Raw genomic sequence first — 19,429 nt, forward strand, 5'->3', positions numbered from 1 at the left:
AGCATTCCTGAAAATTATTCTCTCTCATTTCATTATGCACCCTTCCTTTTTGCTTATGCATAGAATAAACTTGAAAGCTCTTCTTGATGATTCAAATAGCAAACAAAACATTTTCTTCACAGAAGCTCAATTTTGCAAGATGCTGAGGTCATCTTGTAAAGCACAGGGTGACCTCAAATTCCACTGACTCAGTAAGATTGATGCAATGAGCACTCTAAAATCAGATCCACATTTTCTTGTACACCCATTATCCACTGTTGTTTAAAAGTAGATATGCAACACGCACATGTACTTGCTCTGTTTATACATATATCTATATAGAATCATACACCAGTACGGGTTGGAAGGGACCTTCAAAGGTCATCTAGTCCAACCCCCATAACACACGGTACCATAAATCAAATAGTCACATTCTGTTGATGACCTCATATAATTTCAAAACACCATGAGAAGTAACACTTTGCCCACAAAACACAAATTACTTTCTGCCTATGCAATAGCACCCAGTTATCCACTCTCCGTGTCTGACACTAGGCACTTCTGTTAGCCTCTGTCCTCTGAATAGTCAAAGTAAGGCAGAGGAGCTTATGGAATTCTTTCCCTCAAAATTTCTCAATGATCTCTGCAAATCATTGTCACTTTTTTTGTCTTTTCCAGGTAAGTTCCTGCCAAACTGTTCACCACTTTACATGGGGACAATGCAGCTGGTAGATGTAAAAGAAGTGGGACAAAGAAACTGCCAATAGTGCTATTGGGAGCTATGAATTTGGTCCATAACAGGCATTTTACCAATTATAATCCCCCTGCTTCCCTCTTATTAGTACTGGGGTTTGAACCTCTCTGCTCTCAAAATCAATTTGGAAGAAATAACGTGCGCAGCTATGACTTTTACCATCAGCAGCTGTTCTTTCCCACTTTGTGCACACTTCCATGGATAATACATCATGGAGCTGATGATTTTACTATTTAAGCTCACCATTCCAAGTGAGCCTGTACCCACATGTGGGAAAACTAGCAATGACATGTGGCTACCATAGTCACTTCTTTCCCATTTTGGGGCAGTTTTGGCTGAGTTGTACCTACAACGCAGCAGACCCAGGCTGCTGGCACAGCTTGCAAGGACAGTTTAGCACCCACACCACTTGCACAGGATTTAAAGCATGCAGCAGACCAACCACCTCTTCTCCCCCTCCAAGAACTGAGAGATACTTGAGAGTGGTTTAATGTCACACCTGAGACACCACCTCCCTGGACACAGGTTGTGTCAGCCTCCCCTCCACTGCTCTCATCCGTCTCACTTCTCTCTCTCATGACAGAGATTACAACCACCTCTGAACAGCGAGCTCAGCTTCTTCCTTGAACCTTTTCATCCTGCACTGGTGTAGATCCAAGTAAACAGCATATGCAGCAGGCTTTTGTCAGGGCATCTTGTTTTGGCTGAACAGGTTAGGTACCATTCACGTGAGCACCTAAGCCCACAGCCATGAAGGGGTAGATACCTTGGCAGGTAGAAGCAACAAGCCCTTCCACCAGAATGATTGCAGTCAGGTAGGGTGTGTGACCAGGTCTGAAGCACAAATTTAGAAACACCTTGGCATTGGTTCTCGCTCCTGGAAAGTTCAGCGAGCATGTTCTGATTGGTGGCATGTCTGGCCATAAGCAAACACTGGCTCCAATCTTGCTGGTCGATAGTAGGTTTTGCGATCGCAGTTTATGCATTTTACTGGAAATACAGTTTCAAGTTTACACAGATGCTGGGGTCATACCTTGCTGGGCAACAGCATTATGAGTTTTTTTTGACTTTAAAGAAACCAGAGCTAAGAGCAGCACGCTAATGCCATGCTGGTGTTGCACACTCACTGCTTCACTCAAGCTACTTGCATTTACAGAGTTTCAGTCCTCACCAGGTGCCTAGCTGTCCTGTGAATACAACAGAAAACAACATGGAAATGGTGCTGTGGGAAGTGGCATTCAAGGCTGCTGCCTTGAGTATCCCTGAGACACAGTCTTTTCTTAGCTTTAGATGAGCTAAGTTACCTCCTCATGGACAGAGCAAGGTGATCCCACTCTCTCTGTTTACACTTAGTCTGTTGAGTCTTTCCCTTAGATCATCACTTAAGCATCTAAGCCATTTTCCATTTCCTCTGCAAAAGAATCAGGGGGCTAGTGAGTTAGCTTTAATAGTATGAATGATCCCACAAGTTTGGGACTGTATTTTACATGTGACTGAGAACAGAATAACTTGTTTTATCAATGCATCAAGGTCCTTTATTTGATCAAGCTTCTATCTGATGCCAGGCTGTTTTGCAGCAACAGCTTTATCACAGACAATTGAGCAAAGTGTTCTGCAGTTCCCATGATTATTCAAGTTTTCCTTCAACTTATGGGACACTGCCATGTCCTGAAGCATGGGAGCGAAGCGGAGCTAGCGGTTAGGTGAAATACCTTTGTCCAGCTCCAGCTGCTGCCATGTGATACACCTCAAAGCAGGCAAGAGAGGAGGCTAACCCCTAATCCCAAGCTAGCACAGGGTGACATGCAGAAGCCCCACAGCATGGAGAAGCTGCCGGGGTGGAGGAGCCCCTGCTGGGGTGCCAGGGAGCTGAGCATGAGGAGTTAATGGAGGGGAAGGCAGGAGGGGCCACCCTGGAACAAAGAGGTGGGAAGCAGAACATGCCTTCGAGCCCCAGGGGCTGAGCAATTACATTTGGCAGTGTTCTTCTGAGGCGGCTTTTTTTCTTGCTGCCCTGGGAATACAGTAAGAGCTGCCTGTTAGGAAAATATCAGATAAGAATTCCATGTAATTTCCAGCCCCTGAACAAGTGAACAACCTAAGATAAGTGTTTCCTCAGGCTTATATTTGATTTCTGTGGAAATCCATATGTGCTTAAAGGCCACCCACGTCATGGCAGTGCATACCTGTTGTTAAGCTGATATTGTGTATGAAAGTAAAGATTTAAACCCTTCATTTCGCACATGGGGCGCAAGCTGGATATTACAAGAAGCCTCTCTGCAGCTGACTGTTTGTGCACCACACCTGGCCAGACAGCCAGACCTGGAGTGCCTATCAGCGATGCTTGATGGGACCCTTCAGCTCCTCTCCTCCCTGCGCCTGCCACGTCCTGCATGGTCAGCTGCCACCTGACCTGCCCTGCTGCCATTTCAAAAAGAAGGAGAGAAGGATGGATGTGAGAGTCACTGTGCTCCTTATCCACTGCCTCTCTCCAGCCCGCACCCACCATTTACATACTTAGCCTTAAACACAAACTATGCCCACATGCAGATCTAACTTGGTGCAGAAACTGCAGCTACTTCTAAGGTTAGGCTAAGCAAAGCTTGCTCTTAGCACTGGGCTGAGCTACATCAATAACATCTTTGCTACCCACACCAGGGCACACCTCACGCTCGGCTGGGGACCAACTAGTCAGAATGGCTTGAATTCACATTTTTCAAGTCTATGCCCTCTTGCATTGTGGGCTTCAGAACAGAGTCTCCCTGTTTCCTCCCCAGGGAAACCAGCTGCTTTGCTCCAGGCTGGAATCTAGGAACGGGCTAACAGGGACAAAGTAGAGAAGATGAGTGGGGCTAGAGCAAAACTGGGACCAAATGAATTTGACAGGACCTGTGATGATCTCTGTGTGTGTGCTAATCTCAGCTCTCCAATAGAATAACTAATTAACCTAGTTTCTGTGCCTGTGCTAATGTGGCTGTATTGATTTTGGGAAGCTTAAGGAAGTCTATCATCAGTTTTATTTTGCAATATGTCAACGCTTTGCGGTGCACAGAAACTGGATCCATTCCAGGCATGCTGCTTTAGCAAGCTCCCTGCCCCCCCAGCTGCAGCCTCTTCTTCCATCGCTTAAAGAGAGGACCCAGCATTTTTCAAAAGACTCTTTTCAAGTTGTTCACATACTTTCAAATTTTGAGATTTAGTATGCTAGAAAAATAAATTTTATTCCTATTATTAAATTTTACTTTATATATTATTATGTATAATTCTTTATTAAATCAATTGCTACATATTTAATTAATTATTTTAATCAGTTTAATTTTAAACCTTTTGTCCTAAAAAAATATCCTTATGGTGAAGGAGTGGAGGGAAAGGAAAAGTCAATCTTACTCCATCTTAGTAGGTTGGTTAACCTATAGTTTTAGTACAATGTCCTGGCTTTGATGCAAGGTAGCATATACAAAATAATGACAGCTTCATTATTGTCCACGACTCTTCTTCATGGAGAAACCTGCATTTGCTCATCCAGGGCCATGCTGTTAGCTAAAAAATAACATCATACTCTGCAGAACAAAGGCCAAACTGAGGCTGGCTGTATTTTATTAAGGAGAAGTTGGAAGGGATATGGAAATATATGTCCCAGCTTCACATCTTACCTGAAGAGACCAATCCATACAGGTGACGACACGATGCTTTGACCAGTGCTCATCATAAAACTGACGGTTAAAGGAAAGGTTGGCTCCTGCTTGAACATCTCTGTGTGAATGCAAACAAAGTGACAGTTTTTGAAGTACCATGGTTCAAATGCTGTGAAAAGCAATGCAAAAGTTTCTGACCACTTCTCAGACCTGTGTCCAGCCTGAGGAAGTCCGTCACCTTGATTTAATTGCTCTCACTGGCTGTCCTGCTGATAACAAATCCGCATCAAGGAACAGATTTTACCTCTGTTTTACAAAAACACATTTTATAATTTTCCACTGCTTTCCTGACTCTTCTGGATCACCCTGGGCCACCTCTGCCACCTTTGTTTCTTAGAACTGAACCGGGCCCTGGGATTCAGCTCTCCCTTTTCTGTGTCTTCACCTCCCCCTTTTCTGTGTCTTCACCTCCAAACTATAACCAAATCTCTCTTATTTCAGACTCCATAAATCTTAAGGGTACAGCACCTCCTCCCAGCAATGGGGATGGTGGATGCCTTCTGGCACCATTAGGACAGGCTGAAGGTCAGTGCTGATCCACCGCTACCACACTGACGCATTTAGCCAGTCCACAGGGGCGATGCTCTACAGTAGCCTTCAGTAAGTAACTTCAGTGTGACACAGCTACTGATTTGCCATGAGGCTCCAACAGATACACAGCTGTTGAAACCTAAATACTTCCTCTACTACTGACAAGTTTTGCTGCTTCTACTCCCCTATCAATTGCTGGATACACAACCTGTCACCTCTTGTCTTAAGCGTTTAGATTGCAAACACTTTGGCAGATCATTATTTTCATCCACACAATGCACAGTATAGTGGGATCCATTACAGACCTGAGGCAGTAATAGAATATAAACAACAGTAATTTGAATTTGCAAAAATACTATGACATAAGCACACAGATGTACACCACTGGAATGTACACATACACATGTACATATACATCTGTATACACATATTTATGTATTTCAATTATTTCTTCAGAATTTGAAATTTCATCCCAAAAATGAAACAAAAAAAATTAAACGCTCTGAATAATATATCAAAGAAAAAAAACCCAGAGCAGTGATGCATGAAGCTATTTTACAAAATAATTTTAGTTAACAAAGTGACACAGGCCTTCACAAAGAGATCTTTACCTTTTCATAGCTATAAAAATATTTAGTTTAGTTTTAAAATTTATGCTTCCTGGTATTGGAATTCTTTTGAGAAAGCTTATTTTACGAAAGAAAAAACCCCAGAAAAACCAACCCGAAACTGACCCATCTTTCTCTTCTACATCTCTGCCACTGTAGTCAAAAAAGATGTCTGAATCTTCAGCCAAAGCTCGCTCAATTACACGTATTGTCCGGTCAAAAAATATCAGGAATTCTTCTGAATGGAGAACTTGCTGTTTTTCTTCTTCTGTCAGTTCTCTAGGAGGAGCTTGGAAAATGAAAAGATGTAGTTAAGAGTATGACATTTCACCCCTTTTCCAATGAATCAAGATCTTCAGTGGGTTTCTTTTGACATGAAAGCTTGCCGTAGAAATGTCAGGACAAAAATCAAAGCTTTACTCTTAAAATCATGAGTAAGAATTTTTTAGTATAGCTAAACATACTCTTGTATATTCCCAGAATGTAGTATTTACATAGAAGAGATCCCATATCTTATATATTTATTATTCTGAAATGGAAAATACTTAAACCCCCAAATTAAATAAACTCAGCGTTCCTATTTCAGGAAATGGCTGTGACTGACATTTAGGCAATACCTAACTTGAAAAAGCAGAACACTTATGTAACAGGGGACCTGTCAGAGGAGCCGAAGATAAAATAATCTTCTTAACTTATACTACAGTTCTTTGTATTAAAAGGGTTCACATAATATCTCCCTTTACTTCTTCCCATTTCTCCTTGGTGTCACTGATAAATTCTGCCATTGCTTTATAGCTTTTGCAAAGAGATGAAGTAAATAACCAAAGATACTCTCTGAGGCAGCAAAAATGAAAGCAAATGGCCAAACACCAGTCTCTTTACGGCAGTTTTATTCCTTGCAGAGGAATCCTGAGAGCCAGAGCAACAAATGCAACTGAGCTGTGGCCAAAGCTGCCCTGAGAGGGGCAGAAGCCATCTCAGGCACCAGTCAGGATAGCCTGGTCATCTTGTTGCTTCTGTACACATACACAGATGCTAAACCTTTACTTCCAGACCAGTATTTCCAGGATGGACTCTCATCTGAAAAATACTGTCTTTGCAGGATTCACCAAAGTTATGTCTCCATCAGTTGAATGACCTGTTGGTAAATTCCAACTCAAACATGTGCATCAGAGGGAAAGGAAACTGGGATACTCCCATTCCTACAGTGCAAAATTCTCTTCTCAATTACACTATCAGGGTCATATTCATATTGTGGCCAGTGTTATAATTCAATTATGCCTTTTCCCACATGTACTTTTAAACTGTCATTTTAGTTATATTTCAGAATTACTTGTATTTCAAAAAATGCCATTCATAGCTTCACAGTTACACCTAACCAATCTTTCAACTAGCCTAAATTCCCAGGATGAAAAGCTCTGTTGACATCATAGGATGATGCCAAAAGAGAATTTTGTTCCAAATTTATAATTACGCACACAAAGAACATATAATAGGCAGATTTACTGCAAAATTTCAGAGGCTCATACTTAGAACTTAACTGGTGATCAAAGGTCTCCTGCATTTGGCTTTACACTACAGATTTCAGGTGTTTACTTCTGAAAAGTCTCCCTAGGCCATATTGGGTTAAACCACCAGCAGCCAGAAAAGATAATTCCTCACAATGCCTCAGAGAACACCCAGTATACATCAAAGTTTAACTCCCAGCCCTGTCATACATATCTTAATGTTTAATTAAACAACAAGTGACACAGGTTAAAGTTGCAGTTCAAAATTATTTTCCAGTTGCTGTGCCGCACCACACAGCTTCTTTCAGCTATCAGGGAGATGTAGCCCTTGCTCGCCATCTGATTCTCTCATGGTTCACACTAGATTCGTGAGCTCTTATGTCCAAGTATGACACCACCACCAGCCACAGGGGCAAGGATGGACTGAAAGGTGCAACAGCAGGCAGCAGTAGTGACATGGTCAGCATTACTGCAGTACTCAGCTCACTAATTTTTGGTGTACTTGCTTTCTGAGCACACCCTGTGGCTGGGAGAGGCTGTTATCATCATGCTTAGGTTTGCCTCAACTGGTCAGAGCATTAGCTCTGAAAGACAAAATCTCTGCACTACACCTCAGCTAAATATAGAGGGTAGGAAAAATGGAAAAGGTGAAGGAGCAATTCAGCCCTCGGGAGACAAAGCAGCTAAAAAGTTAGAAACTTTAGCCTTTGATGATCTCCTGTAGCCTTGGCCCTAAGCCTCCTACCACCAGGTTAGTGGTCCCTGTGGAGCTCCACACATCTAGAGAATATCTACATCCCCCTGCATGGTTGCCCCTGAATAGCAGAGCAACAATTACCAGGCAGGAGCACAATTTGCCTCTAAGAAGTGCTTTAGACAGAAGCAATGCATGTGAAAAAAAAAAGAACGACTAGCAAAAAGCACAGGTTGACCTATTGCAGCGTCCACTGCTGAATAGTAATTGGCACTAGGGGAACTCATCTGGCAAGGAAGCCTGTAATGAGGCAATATCCCACTGTCACCACTAAAGCATTGCTTTCCGAGAATCAAAGACAACAAGCACAACAATGCAGCAAAGCAGCATAAACGGGGAGAAAATAGCCGCAAAAGCAACTGGAAAACTGATTTTAAACTGCTTTAAATGGTAAAAATAATTTTCTAAATCAAATTCTCTCTACAGCTTGGAAATACAAATCTATTACTCGGCCATTTGCCGACTATAACTGGCAAAGAAAATACAACCAAAAATCAATAGAAAAGGCAAAAAATAAACAGCCTGGGAGCCATGGAGTGTTCAGAAGCAGTAGAAACGCACATGACCGCATTTCTACCTCAGCAAAATCTCCCTTGCAGTCAGCAATGATCTGTGGGAGGCCAGCAGTCTATTAAACCATCAGGAACACCTTGGCTAAAGTTTGTAGGGAATAAATCAGCTTACCTCATTCATCTGACTGACACACCAGATGCCCCCTGGCAATATTAAGCTTCATATTTTAACCTTATTTTCTTCTTTCATTCGGCTGCCTCTGAAGTTTTATTTGAGGCAATCTTTTCTTACAAGAATGTTAACATCATTACTTTTTTTCCAGTGTAAAACATTGCTGTAACTACTGCAAGTACATGAGGTATAAGCAAAAAACACCAAACAGACAGGCTTGTTCTTTCAAATATGAAGATTTTCTAACCATTTATCTTTCAGAGCCACTTCCACTTTCCCCTTGTTCCTTTTCACCGTCTGTCCATTACCTCAAATAAAATAAAAAGAACCTATGTAATTTTGTGTGATTTTTTTTTCCCCCTGTCCGGAAGCTTACAGTTACTTTGATCTCAGCTTTCAAGAGACACAGGCTCTCTTCAAGGAAAATTCAGAGAAACATAAGTAGCTGATCAAAGTATTTTTTGTTTTGTTTTATCACGGAGACCTGTGCAATGTGACAATACCTTCAGAAATTCCCTGTATGAACACAGCATTTGTCTTCAAGTATCTGCTCTCCCTGGCATAAACCCCAAACAAACCACATCTAACCTTCCAGGTCTAACAAAGCCTAGTGTGATGCTTAGCTAGTGCTAAAAGTTACGTGCTTATTGCCTGGAGTGCAATGAAAGCTCCTGCAAAGGAAGACCTATACTTTGCTTTTGTTTCTATACCATAGCTTTGTTAAGAACTATTGTGCCCATGTCTTGCTTTTCACCCAGAAGAGCTGAGCCCATCTGTGGCCCTGCACAGCTCAGAGCAGGAGGACCCACAGAGCAGCCACCAAGTTGTGCTTAACAGGGTCACTGGGCATGTCCATGAACCCACTGAAACATCAATGGGATTGTGTACCCACAAGCAGAGTGCTGTCTAGGTGGCTCTGGGGTTATGAGGTCAACAACATGCATCAAATAAGCTCTGTACTCATGTTAACATATAATACTGTACAAAATAAAATGGAATTCACATTTAAAATTAAAACATTGTGCAGTTATGTATGCACAGAGGACACTGCAGGGGAGGAAAATGCAAGGTATACCTTTAATGAAAGACATTATATGTGAACAAAAAGGCCTAAAATATGTAACAAAAATTGGATGTGACATGCAAACAACTGATATATTCAACACTTATGAAAAATAAGAGCATTTATTTCACATGATTTACCATGATCCTCAGCAATACCGTATTTCCCATCAAGTCCTTTGTCCATACATTTCTTTGGACAACAGGAAAAATAAATTATAAACGTTTCCTTGGATCTTGAGGAACTAAGATACAAAATGCTGCAGACTTGTTCTTATCTAGCAGAGGCAGGTTCGTAGTAAACATAAATAGTTGTGATAACAGCCCAGAATAAAATTCACAAATACGTAAATACTGGGATCTGAGTCTTCACCCAAGAGAGCCGAAGAGATATTAAAAAAAAAAAAAATCAAGAAAAAACCCCAGAAAAAAGATCCATATTTAAATAAGTATAATAGGATATTAAAACTATTCTCCCGGAACCTCAGCAAGCATGAAAACCTGGCAAGAGAAATGAATTCCATTAGAGGCAAAAAAACCTGAAAAAAAGGAATAAAAGGAGTAAGTGAATGAAAGAAAGGGTGAACTAATAAAAACAGTAAAGCAGGAAGCAGCCTTGTTATGAGCCCAGAGAGACAGAAGGAGATTAGTAAAAGCCTTTTAAGAGCTGCACTATTTCTTTCAGTGTATATTTAAAGCCATGTAAACTTTAGATGTGCTGATGACCAGGAACGGTAGAAACGTACAGCATGAAAACCGCAAGGTGCTAAGTGGCTCTCAGCAGCTTTTAGTCCTTGCCTGCTGATAGCCTGTGATCCTCTCCTTTTGGTTGTGCTTCTCACTTCCATGTCAGGCTTGATATATGCCACACCCTGGCTCAAATGTGTCATATCATGGTTTGATATATGTCATATCATGGTTGTGTTGAGTTTAAAATGCAAGCCCTGGCATGGCAAAATTGCTGAAGATATAAAGGGGAGGTTTCAAGGTGCATTTGGGGATTTGCTGGTTCTGGAGTAGCAGGACCCAAAGCCTTAAATTTGAATCTATGCCACGTAGGGCTGCTCCTACTGATTGTGCTTCTCAGGGCCTGTGCTGAGCACCATCCCTGGGAATGCCTGAGCCGGGCTGCCAGGATGGGTCAGCACACTCAAACTCTCTATGGTGTTGGCTGCAGTGAAACTGTGGAGTTACAGGCAATTACAAACCGCAGTGCAACCTGTCCTGCTTCCCTGACACTGATGCCTGTGCTGTTGAGAGCTAAACCATCTCTCCCACCACAGTCTGCTGTGTGGTCATCCAAGCCCTATGCACAGGGCCAGGGTAAGATTGGGGCAGAGCAGGTCTTTGAAGCTACAGATGCCAGCCTATTCCCCATCACAGCCTTTCATGCAAGTTTCTGTGGATACATCCATGGCTTCAGATAAATGAAGGTTGAGGCCCACTTTCAAGACCCAGCCCATCCTGCTATTCATGTGGTTTCTACTGACACAAAGAGGCGCCTTAGGTGGAGCTCCAGAGCTCTCTGGCGGTGGAAAGCCCCAACCCACTTGATGCCACAGTTTGGGACCAGTCTCTTGTTTACGTGGTCAGGAGAGGCAGAGCCCAGCCCAGTTCACCAGCAGGTATCCCACACTCAGCTCTTCCAAGAATGATGGGGAGACCGTGCACCTGAGACATGGGTGATACAGGCAGGCCCATGGAATAAACACGAGGCTCCCAAGGCTTCATATGCTTCAACTGGTCAACAAGCCAGGTCTTCACCTCCTACTCCAGAAACACTCTGGGGGCTCCAGCTGTTCCTCTGCCCTTAGTATCTCCATGGCATTGAAGTGCTGCAAGAGGTTTTGTGCCAGACAGGCTGCCCTACTACAGGTGCACTGTGTGCCTTATGGTGATGCTGAGACAGCTCCAGAACTAGGATCAGACAAACAGCCATGACTGCTGAATAATACCACCAAATCCCACAGAGCAACTCGGGGGTGTGTGAGGGCAAGACAAGGAAATTAAGCATGCAATAAATGTCTGTAGAATTAAACTGGACTACCTATAAACCACAGAGGGGAAAAAAAAAAATCACATTTCCTCTTAAAATACCATTATAAAAATAGACCACTCCTGCCCTGTTGGCTTGGGGAGAGGGACATGGAACAGACTGGATCCAAGCTTTATTTTTCATCCTGACCTATTTTCGAGTTACACTCATGAAAACATTGTCTGCCTTTCTCTCCCTGCACTTCCCTCTCCCATGGGTTTTTTTTTTCTTACACTCCTATAACCCAAAAAAGGCCACTCTGATTTTTTTAAATCTGTTAAAAAATGTGCTCCCTGAGCTAAAACCGAATTTCAGCCCAGAGCAAATTTTTACGGTTGGGTTATAAATCCCTGAAAAACAGGATTCATAATGGAAGTGCTGACACAGCCTTAACTACTATATAGCAGTGTGAATGGCGCCACTATAATATCTATTAGAGATTCTTTAAAAAGTTTGCAAAATATTGTCTTGCCTTGCAGAGAAAAAGAAGCCAGAGTACTTAATGCCAACATAAACATGCTTTTAACCCATTATGTGCTAATTTGCAGAAAAGCTATTAATTCTGAGTGCAGCACAGTGCAGCACCGACAGGAAATGTTGTTCCAAACTCCTGTTTGACTTGTAACATGGTTTTAATCACTTCCATGAAACACAAACGATGGCTTCAAACTCTGAATGTTGCTCAGAACATGAGAAGGGTGATTACAACAGAGAAGAAAATGGGATTTTACTGGCAAAAGGGCTAAAGCCAACAGGGTGAGAACAACACCAAAAGCTAGAAAATGGGACTCTGTTCCCTGTCAATTTGGGGACAAATGCTTCATTTGATTTCACAGCATTTAATGCCGGTCATCAGCATGCCACTGTTTTATGCAACAAAACACATACTGCAGGTGAAGTTCACTTTCTATCAGGTAATGAGCATGTCTTCTTCTTCCTTGAACCGAGTCAAGTGTTAGCACCTCACAAAGCCGGTTCTGCTAAAACAAGCTGCGCCTTGCTGTTTCAGCCTACAGTTTGTGTGTCTGAGACTAGTGCTAGTTTAGCCCAGCTGATCTACCGTTCCTGGGGGTCTGCTAAACAGGGAAGGGGAACATGGCCCTGGGACTAGAACACAACAAAGGGAAAAAAGATGTTGGCAGTGATGCTTGCTCAGCAACATACGTAAAAGGCTAACTTGAAAGCACACAAAAAAGTGAAGTAAATCAGTTCAGGAATGTGCTTAGATTTTTTTTCTTCTTCTTTTTGTGCAGGAATTTGTGCTTTCTCCCCAGGTATGAGTGCTAGCTTTACTTTTATGGGGAAGTAAATGGGGATGGGATCAGCTCTAAGCTGAATACTAGAGGGACATTCAGCAACTCAGGACAGTGCTTACACACTGGCTGCAGTAGTTTTATGTTTCTACTGTTGTCATCAGTAGAAGAGATACGTGCTAGGTCCAGCAGTTGCTAGAGCATGCAAGCTGGCCCCACAGTTTTTGAGAGGAAAGGTAATTTTCAGGAAAAAAAGTAAGTTTTTCTACATTGCCATGTTTCTTCACAGAATCATAGAATGTTTGGGTTGGAAGGCCACGTCTTCAGTTCTGCTTTTGCAGACTCTTGTGTTATTCCTCTTCCTGCTGCGACCACTGTTCACACTCCTTCCTCTGCCCATGGCAGTGGTGGCTGGGGGCAGTGGGAGAAACAGAAGGATGAGGAGCGGGAGGAGTGAGTTCCTCCCTCATGTTTCAACAAGGACATAAAGAGCAATGGACACTGCACTGAGTGATTTCTGTGATGCTCTTAAGAGGAAAGAAAGATCAATCTATAATCAAACCAGCATAACTGGTACTGCAACTCACTTCAGTGTGCTAGTGCATGTAAGCACTATACACCAGACTCATATTTTTTGGACACTGATGTAAATCATGCCAGACTCCCTTGGATGAGAATGGAGTTAACAATTCACAGTTAACAATTTCATGGGCTTCTCTGTAAAACAGCCCTATATTTTTCCCCTAATGAGATTATCTTGTGAAAAACAAAGCCAGGGTCACAGAGTCATCCTGATAATGATCACTATAGCAAGAAAGGACTTAGGTTCCACCTTAGGAAGCAAGTTACCTTTCAAGAGGGTAAACAGCATTGTGAGCAGTCCTGCTCACAATAGAGCTAAGAAATGCTGGAGAAGACACTAATTTTCTCTCACACTGGAACTGCTGATGTTTCAGCTCTTTTCCCCCACTTCACATGGGGTAAACATTGACTGTTCAAAGTAACACAGCAGAATAGACAATACTCCATCAAATTCCCAATGAGGAAGATCAAATTTCACATCCCTCTTCTAATTATGAAAGCTAAAAAAGGTCCAAGAGAAGCAAATGAAAGACACTCAGCATATGACATGCATGACTTTGACAAATGTGTTATGTCTGCACCAGGAAGAAGCAGTAACCTGAATTTGTGTCTCTTGTAACCCTGGCGAGTCTCAATCCAGAGGAATGGACAGAAGGGCTGCACCTACCCGTCTTTCAGTTCTGACCTTAAGTTCCCTTGGGGCAGCTGCCACAAGAAGTTTTCATTTTGACAGTCAACATTTTCCAGTGAAATGGTTTTCTGCTAGAGGATTCCTGATCACCACTAGGTTTAAGTTTGGCCTTCTCAAGCAGACAGACAGTTATGGGCTCTAAGTAACTTTGAAGACCAACCAACTTTAAGGAGCCACTGGAATGCCTGGCATTCACACTTTAAATCTTTTACGTAAGCAGACTATTTGAGCCAAAGGACAAGTAAGCACCAGTCCTGGAATCCAAGAATCTCTACTTTGTTCCCAAATTATGAGGACATGTAGCTTCTAAACAGCCAAAGTCTTGAGCCTTTCACAAGCTTCTCAGACCTACCAGCCGGGTTGCTGGGACATAATTTTCTGCTCTTATGCCATTCAAATGGTTCTGAATCAGTAAAACTGGTGACTGTTTTGATTTTGCAGTGCTCTCAATAATCAAATCTACCGATGAAAATAACTAGCTGCAGGATTCAGCCCTTTAAAGCTGTAACAAAATACTTTTCATTTCTTAAAGTACCTTCTTTCACTTCCTGTTTCTGGTCTTGATTTTCTGTCTCCAAGTCATCCTGTGCTTTTGGCTCCACCATCTCTTCATCCTCTTCATCCTCTAGAAAAAAAGGAAGAAAAAGATTTGTGAGATTCTCTTCTTTAAAAGGGATGGAAGTTGTATCTTCTTCACAATTATAAACTGGTAGCAAACACAGGTAAAGCAAAGTGCACAATGAATGGAAATGTCTACAGTTATTCTCAGCGTGACACTCTCAGACATTTCCCCCCAAGAGTGCAAGATAATCTGCTAACACAGGGCACCTGCCACTTCTGCTCCCTGTAGCAACTTCCCATCTCAGATGCCAGCTGAATAGTTCCCTGACCTCGGAGATGACTTCTTGGAGGGCATAAGAACAGATGCAAATGTGTTTCAGCCTAGCAGTTATTCCACGGTTGGGACACCTGCTATCCAGACATCTCATTTCCAATTCAATTCTCACCAGATTAATTTGTCTTTTGACCTACAGGAAGGGGTTAAATAGAATTCTGACCTCAGGTCAGATGCCACTAGCAAGCAAACAAGCATCGTACAGTTCTGAAAAGTCATCACCATCAGCTGGGGGAATACAGCAACCAAAAGTGGCATTTGGAGCTTAGGAACCATTCTTGCATTAATACAAATTTAATGAACACTAAAATTTGACACATGTCAGTTACCACTGCCAGATGTTTTAATGACCTTTCCTGACCTATGCAAATGGCTCTCTCCCTTCCCCTCTCTCCCAGCATTCACATGTTCTCATTTTGTTCAGGAGGGCAAACCATTCATTCCTTGATGTCTGTCTGAAGTCACAAGGGTTCTGATTGTCCAGACCAAAACATAATACCAGCAGAGCTAGAAAGACAGTGATGCTACAAAATGGCTCAGAGCCTACCTAACCCTCATTTCTTGTTCTCAGCTACAGCAATGTGATTCATTCTCCAGTGCTCAGAGCCAGGACCCAACCCAGTCACACTCTTGAGAGGGCAGGGATGCTAAGCCTTCTAGATTCAGTGAACTACAGAGACTGAAAATAGAGCTGGTCCTGAAAGAGTTATAGTAATTAACAATTATGATAAGCAAGTGTGTGGTCTATGGTGGAATTATTTTGGAGTGATTCTGGAGTTTGAAGTGCCATCAAGGCATAGCAAACACGACTGAGCCCTTGATCAGTTTGTCCCATGACAGAACACACGTTGTCCTGGCCTAGGGCATTCAGCCATCAGCAAAACCGCTTAAGTTCCTTCAGGGCTTCCTGAGCAATCTGCCTGTCACCACACAGCTCCTCATGACAAGGCACTTCTCCAGGCACACTCCCTGCTCTAACATTGCCATGTTAACATAGCCTGGAAGTGGGCAAGGGGCAACATGTCATGCTTCTCCAACTGCTTGGCTACTGGCACCTTCTGCAAAGGCTGGCTACAATCAGCCCTGGCTTCTTGGGGAGATGTTGGTGTTGACAGGTTGCAGTAACACGCAGCTGTATTTTGTTTTCAATAATGTAATAGGCCCCATACTATTTCCACTGCGTTGCCAACCCTAGGACTTCTCTTCCCAGAAGACCAGAGAATGCATGCTGCTAGCTGACACCTTGGCTGGAGGGTATGGCTTAGTCACATACCGTAAGGAAGTATCTCAGCATGGACAAATATGCTTTTCCCTCTTGGGACAACAAGGAAATTTTGGCTTAAGTTCTGCCTTCGCTCCCCATACTGCCAGCAACTGCAGCAAGGAGAAAGGGAAAGCTCTGCTTCCTCACCATCAGGGAGGAGTGATAACCACGTGTTCCCTGGATAGGAAGGAAGAAGGAATTCAGCATGGATGGGAAGGCATTTCCAGAATTAAAAGAACTACTAATGAATGCCACACCTTTATCAGGGCTTTTTCAGACCATGAAAATCAGAGTGGGAAAAGGCAGGGTATTCACAATGCCTCCCTTTGGTGCCTCACTTGATAATTACGTTTCCCTAGGTACCTTATATAGAAAGGCTATAGAGAAGAGCTTTTAGAGAGCAAGCGAGGTTGTTTCAGTTCATCAGGGTAAACACATTGCCCTGTTCACTGGCTGAAAGACAGATAACATCTGATGCAGTCAGCACAGAGTCGGTGAGAAGAGCTCTCCTGCTGTATACATACATAGGAGGGGTAAAGAAGTTCCTTCTGCCATTGGTCTCCGGCACTAGCGGAGATTGAGATGTATGAAAAAGAGAGGCACTCCCAGTTTCAAAGAACAGATGAGAAGTGTGAGAAGAGAGAGAGGAATGACTAGTGCAGCAGGGAGTGAATACTCTGCTAACCTCAGGTACATACGCACGCACAGATAGGATCGCAGTGGTGTACAGATACATGCACATGGACATGCTTATGGTAGATGCCTAATAAAGCCAGCTCCCACAAGAGTTTTGTGAGTCTTGCATTACAAGTTTTCATTCCCTAGAGCACCAGCTCTTGGAGCCAGCTGTTTACATATGGATTTCAGGTTCCGTTTTTAACTGGTTTCCAGCCTATCAGTGGGTGCAGGGAAGTTTCAGAAAGGGAAGGGCTTGAGAAAATTCACAGGCAGCAAACAAAAAGTAAACCAATACTTAACTGCAAATCTTGGGATTTTTAAGGCAGCATGCTATGCTTTCTAATGCCTCACTTGCAATTTGGTAATGGATAGGGATGTTGTAGCAAAGGTAGAACTTGAGATTTAGTAGTGGTTTTTCAGATTTAAGTGAAGCCAATTTATCCTTGTCCCCTATAAGTCTTTGACTCTCCTGATTTTGGGTGTCAAATTATTTGCCTGCCTATAGCCCATTCCTGCTGCCAAAGCAGAATAGGAATGAATGGCTGGGGCACAGCTGGAGCAGGGGGATGTGTTGATACTTCAGCACCGATTAAGGTAGATCTTTATTTCCCTTCCTTCCTCTTCTGGGAACAATCAAAGCCAAGTGTCCCTAGATTTCTCTAGATTTAATTGCAGCAGGAAAAATAAGAAAGCTTACAACAACAGATACCATGCCTTTTCCCAAGGGCCCACACATCCATAAATTATTTTTACTGTGAAGGCAGTGCACGAGTTTTTAGTAGATTAGACACAGTTCAGATGTCCTTATTTATTTACCAAGAAACATATACACATACACAGAGAAACTCAGCTACAAGAATGATAGTGTTGTGAGCCAAATGCTAAAATGTTAGCAAATGCCAGAATTTGGATTGCCTGGGCATGATTAGCTCCTTCCCCCTCCCCAAGTGTAGGCATGATGACATCATTCTGGAATTTCCTCCCTCTTGAGTGCTTGGCCTGATTTCTGGGTGCTCAACAAGAGACACCTGGGGCCTGAAATGCAGAAGTGCTGAGAGCTGAAGTCAACTGGCCCCATGCTTTGAGTGGGGAAAGTGCTAGGGAAACGCTACGTGTGCAAAAGCTCCCACATCGCTCTCTCAGCTTTCACTGAAAGCTGTCAGTCCAGCATTTTTGCCCTTTCTCCCTCTGTGCGTCAGTGCTTTTGCATGATGGCAATAATACTGTGAAGATAATAGTATTCTCTCCCTGCACAGATGTGTTGCAGAGCTATTTTCATCAGGATTTGGTGCATATTAAGAGGGTATCGTGGGAGCAACAGAAAAACAAAGGCTTAAAAGGGGATTAATGTTTTCTGTGTTCGGTGTAACACTTGGACCATGTGCATTAACATGAGACCTGAGGCCAGCGTACAAAAGGAAGAAGATAAAAATCAGAAGGGTTAAAAAACTGCCTCCCATTGACTGGATGAAACATGAATCTGTTAAGGGAAAAAACCCTACACATAATCATGTAATTAAAACTGTATCATCATACAAATTCAAAAGGGCTAATTAAGTATGCCCAGGAAACCTGCATTTTGGAATATCCAGTGTTGCTTGACTTTGCAACCTGAATGTTTACTTGCCATAGTTATTTTAATATTGCACGCTATTTAATGCCAATGTATGCATACTTACACATGTTCGTAGTATGTTTGCTGTCGTGCCTAAGTGTGGTTATGCATTTATACATTTGACTGTGCTCGTACACGTACATTACAGAGTAATGGGAAATGCTTCAGCATTCATTTTCCTGTGCTTTACTTAAATGTGAAAAAGGTAACATTTATTGTACATTTACTAGAGAATCAGTGAGTGCCTACATGGTTACTTGTTTTCATGAAGTTTTCCACATCAAATGCCTACTCAGTTGGATGTGCCACTGCAGTAGCTGTCCAGGGAGGTTAAGACACTTTTGTATTTAATGAACAAAAATAGTCTTTCCCTATTTAAAAGTTTATCTGACATTGGGAAGTTTAGAGAAATACATTTTTAACTGCTTACATCACAATAGTAGGAGTCTTCTGCAAACATTTGGCAGACACAGAGGTGCTACTAGCACCGGTAGTGTTTCACCTTGTTCCGAAGACCTAAATCAGAACTCAAATATCTATTAAAGGAACCACATGAGAAAGAGCTAGTAATGAAGAAGTGTATAGCTGCTGTGTAACACTTCTTTGTAGATCTCAAAGGACTTTGTGAGGAGGCCAGTTTTATAACGCCCATTTACCACGCAGAAGCTGATGGACAGACCCACTCACTGTAGATCACTCAGTAGATCAGCAGCTGAGTGAAGACTAGAGGGCTGGCTTCTGAGTTTCAGCCTAGAGTCCTGCCTGCTAAGGCAACCCTCCCTTTTACTGTAAATAAATAATTTCTCAATGAAATGGTCATTAAATATTTAGGTTAAAGATG

General features: G+C 42.5%; 1 protein-coding gene across 1 annotated transcript in view; it reads right to left on the reverse strand.

The window, feature by feature from the left end:
* DYNC1I1 (dynein cytoplasmic 1 intermediate chain 1) overlaps positions 1 to 19,429 on the reverse strand; it is a gene marked incomplete at both ends in the record, with an annotated part of 175,990 nt that overhangs the window by 71,875 nt on the left and 84,686 nt on the right. The window contains 3 exons of the mRNA XM_080609610.1: positions 4,387 to 4,486; positions 5,694 to 5,856; positions 14,672 to 14,761. Coding sequence (XP_080465736.1) covers positions 4,387 to 4,486; positions 5,694 to 5,856; positions 14,672 to 14,761 — 353 coding nt within the window. The remainder of the gene's footprint in view (positions 1 to 4,386; positions 4,487 to 5,693; positions 5,857 to 14,671; positions 14,762 to 19,429) is intronic.

Source organism: Psittacula echo (genome assembly GCF_963264785.1).
Source record: "Psittacula echo genome assembly, chromosome: 2".
Lineage (NCBI taxonomy): Eukaryota > Metazoa > Chordata > Aves > Psittaciformes > Psittacidae > Psittacula > Psittacula echo.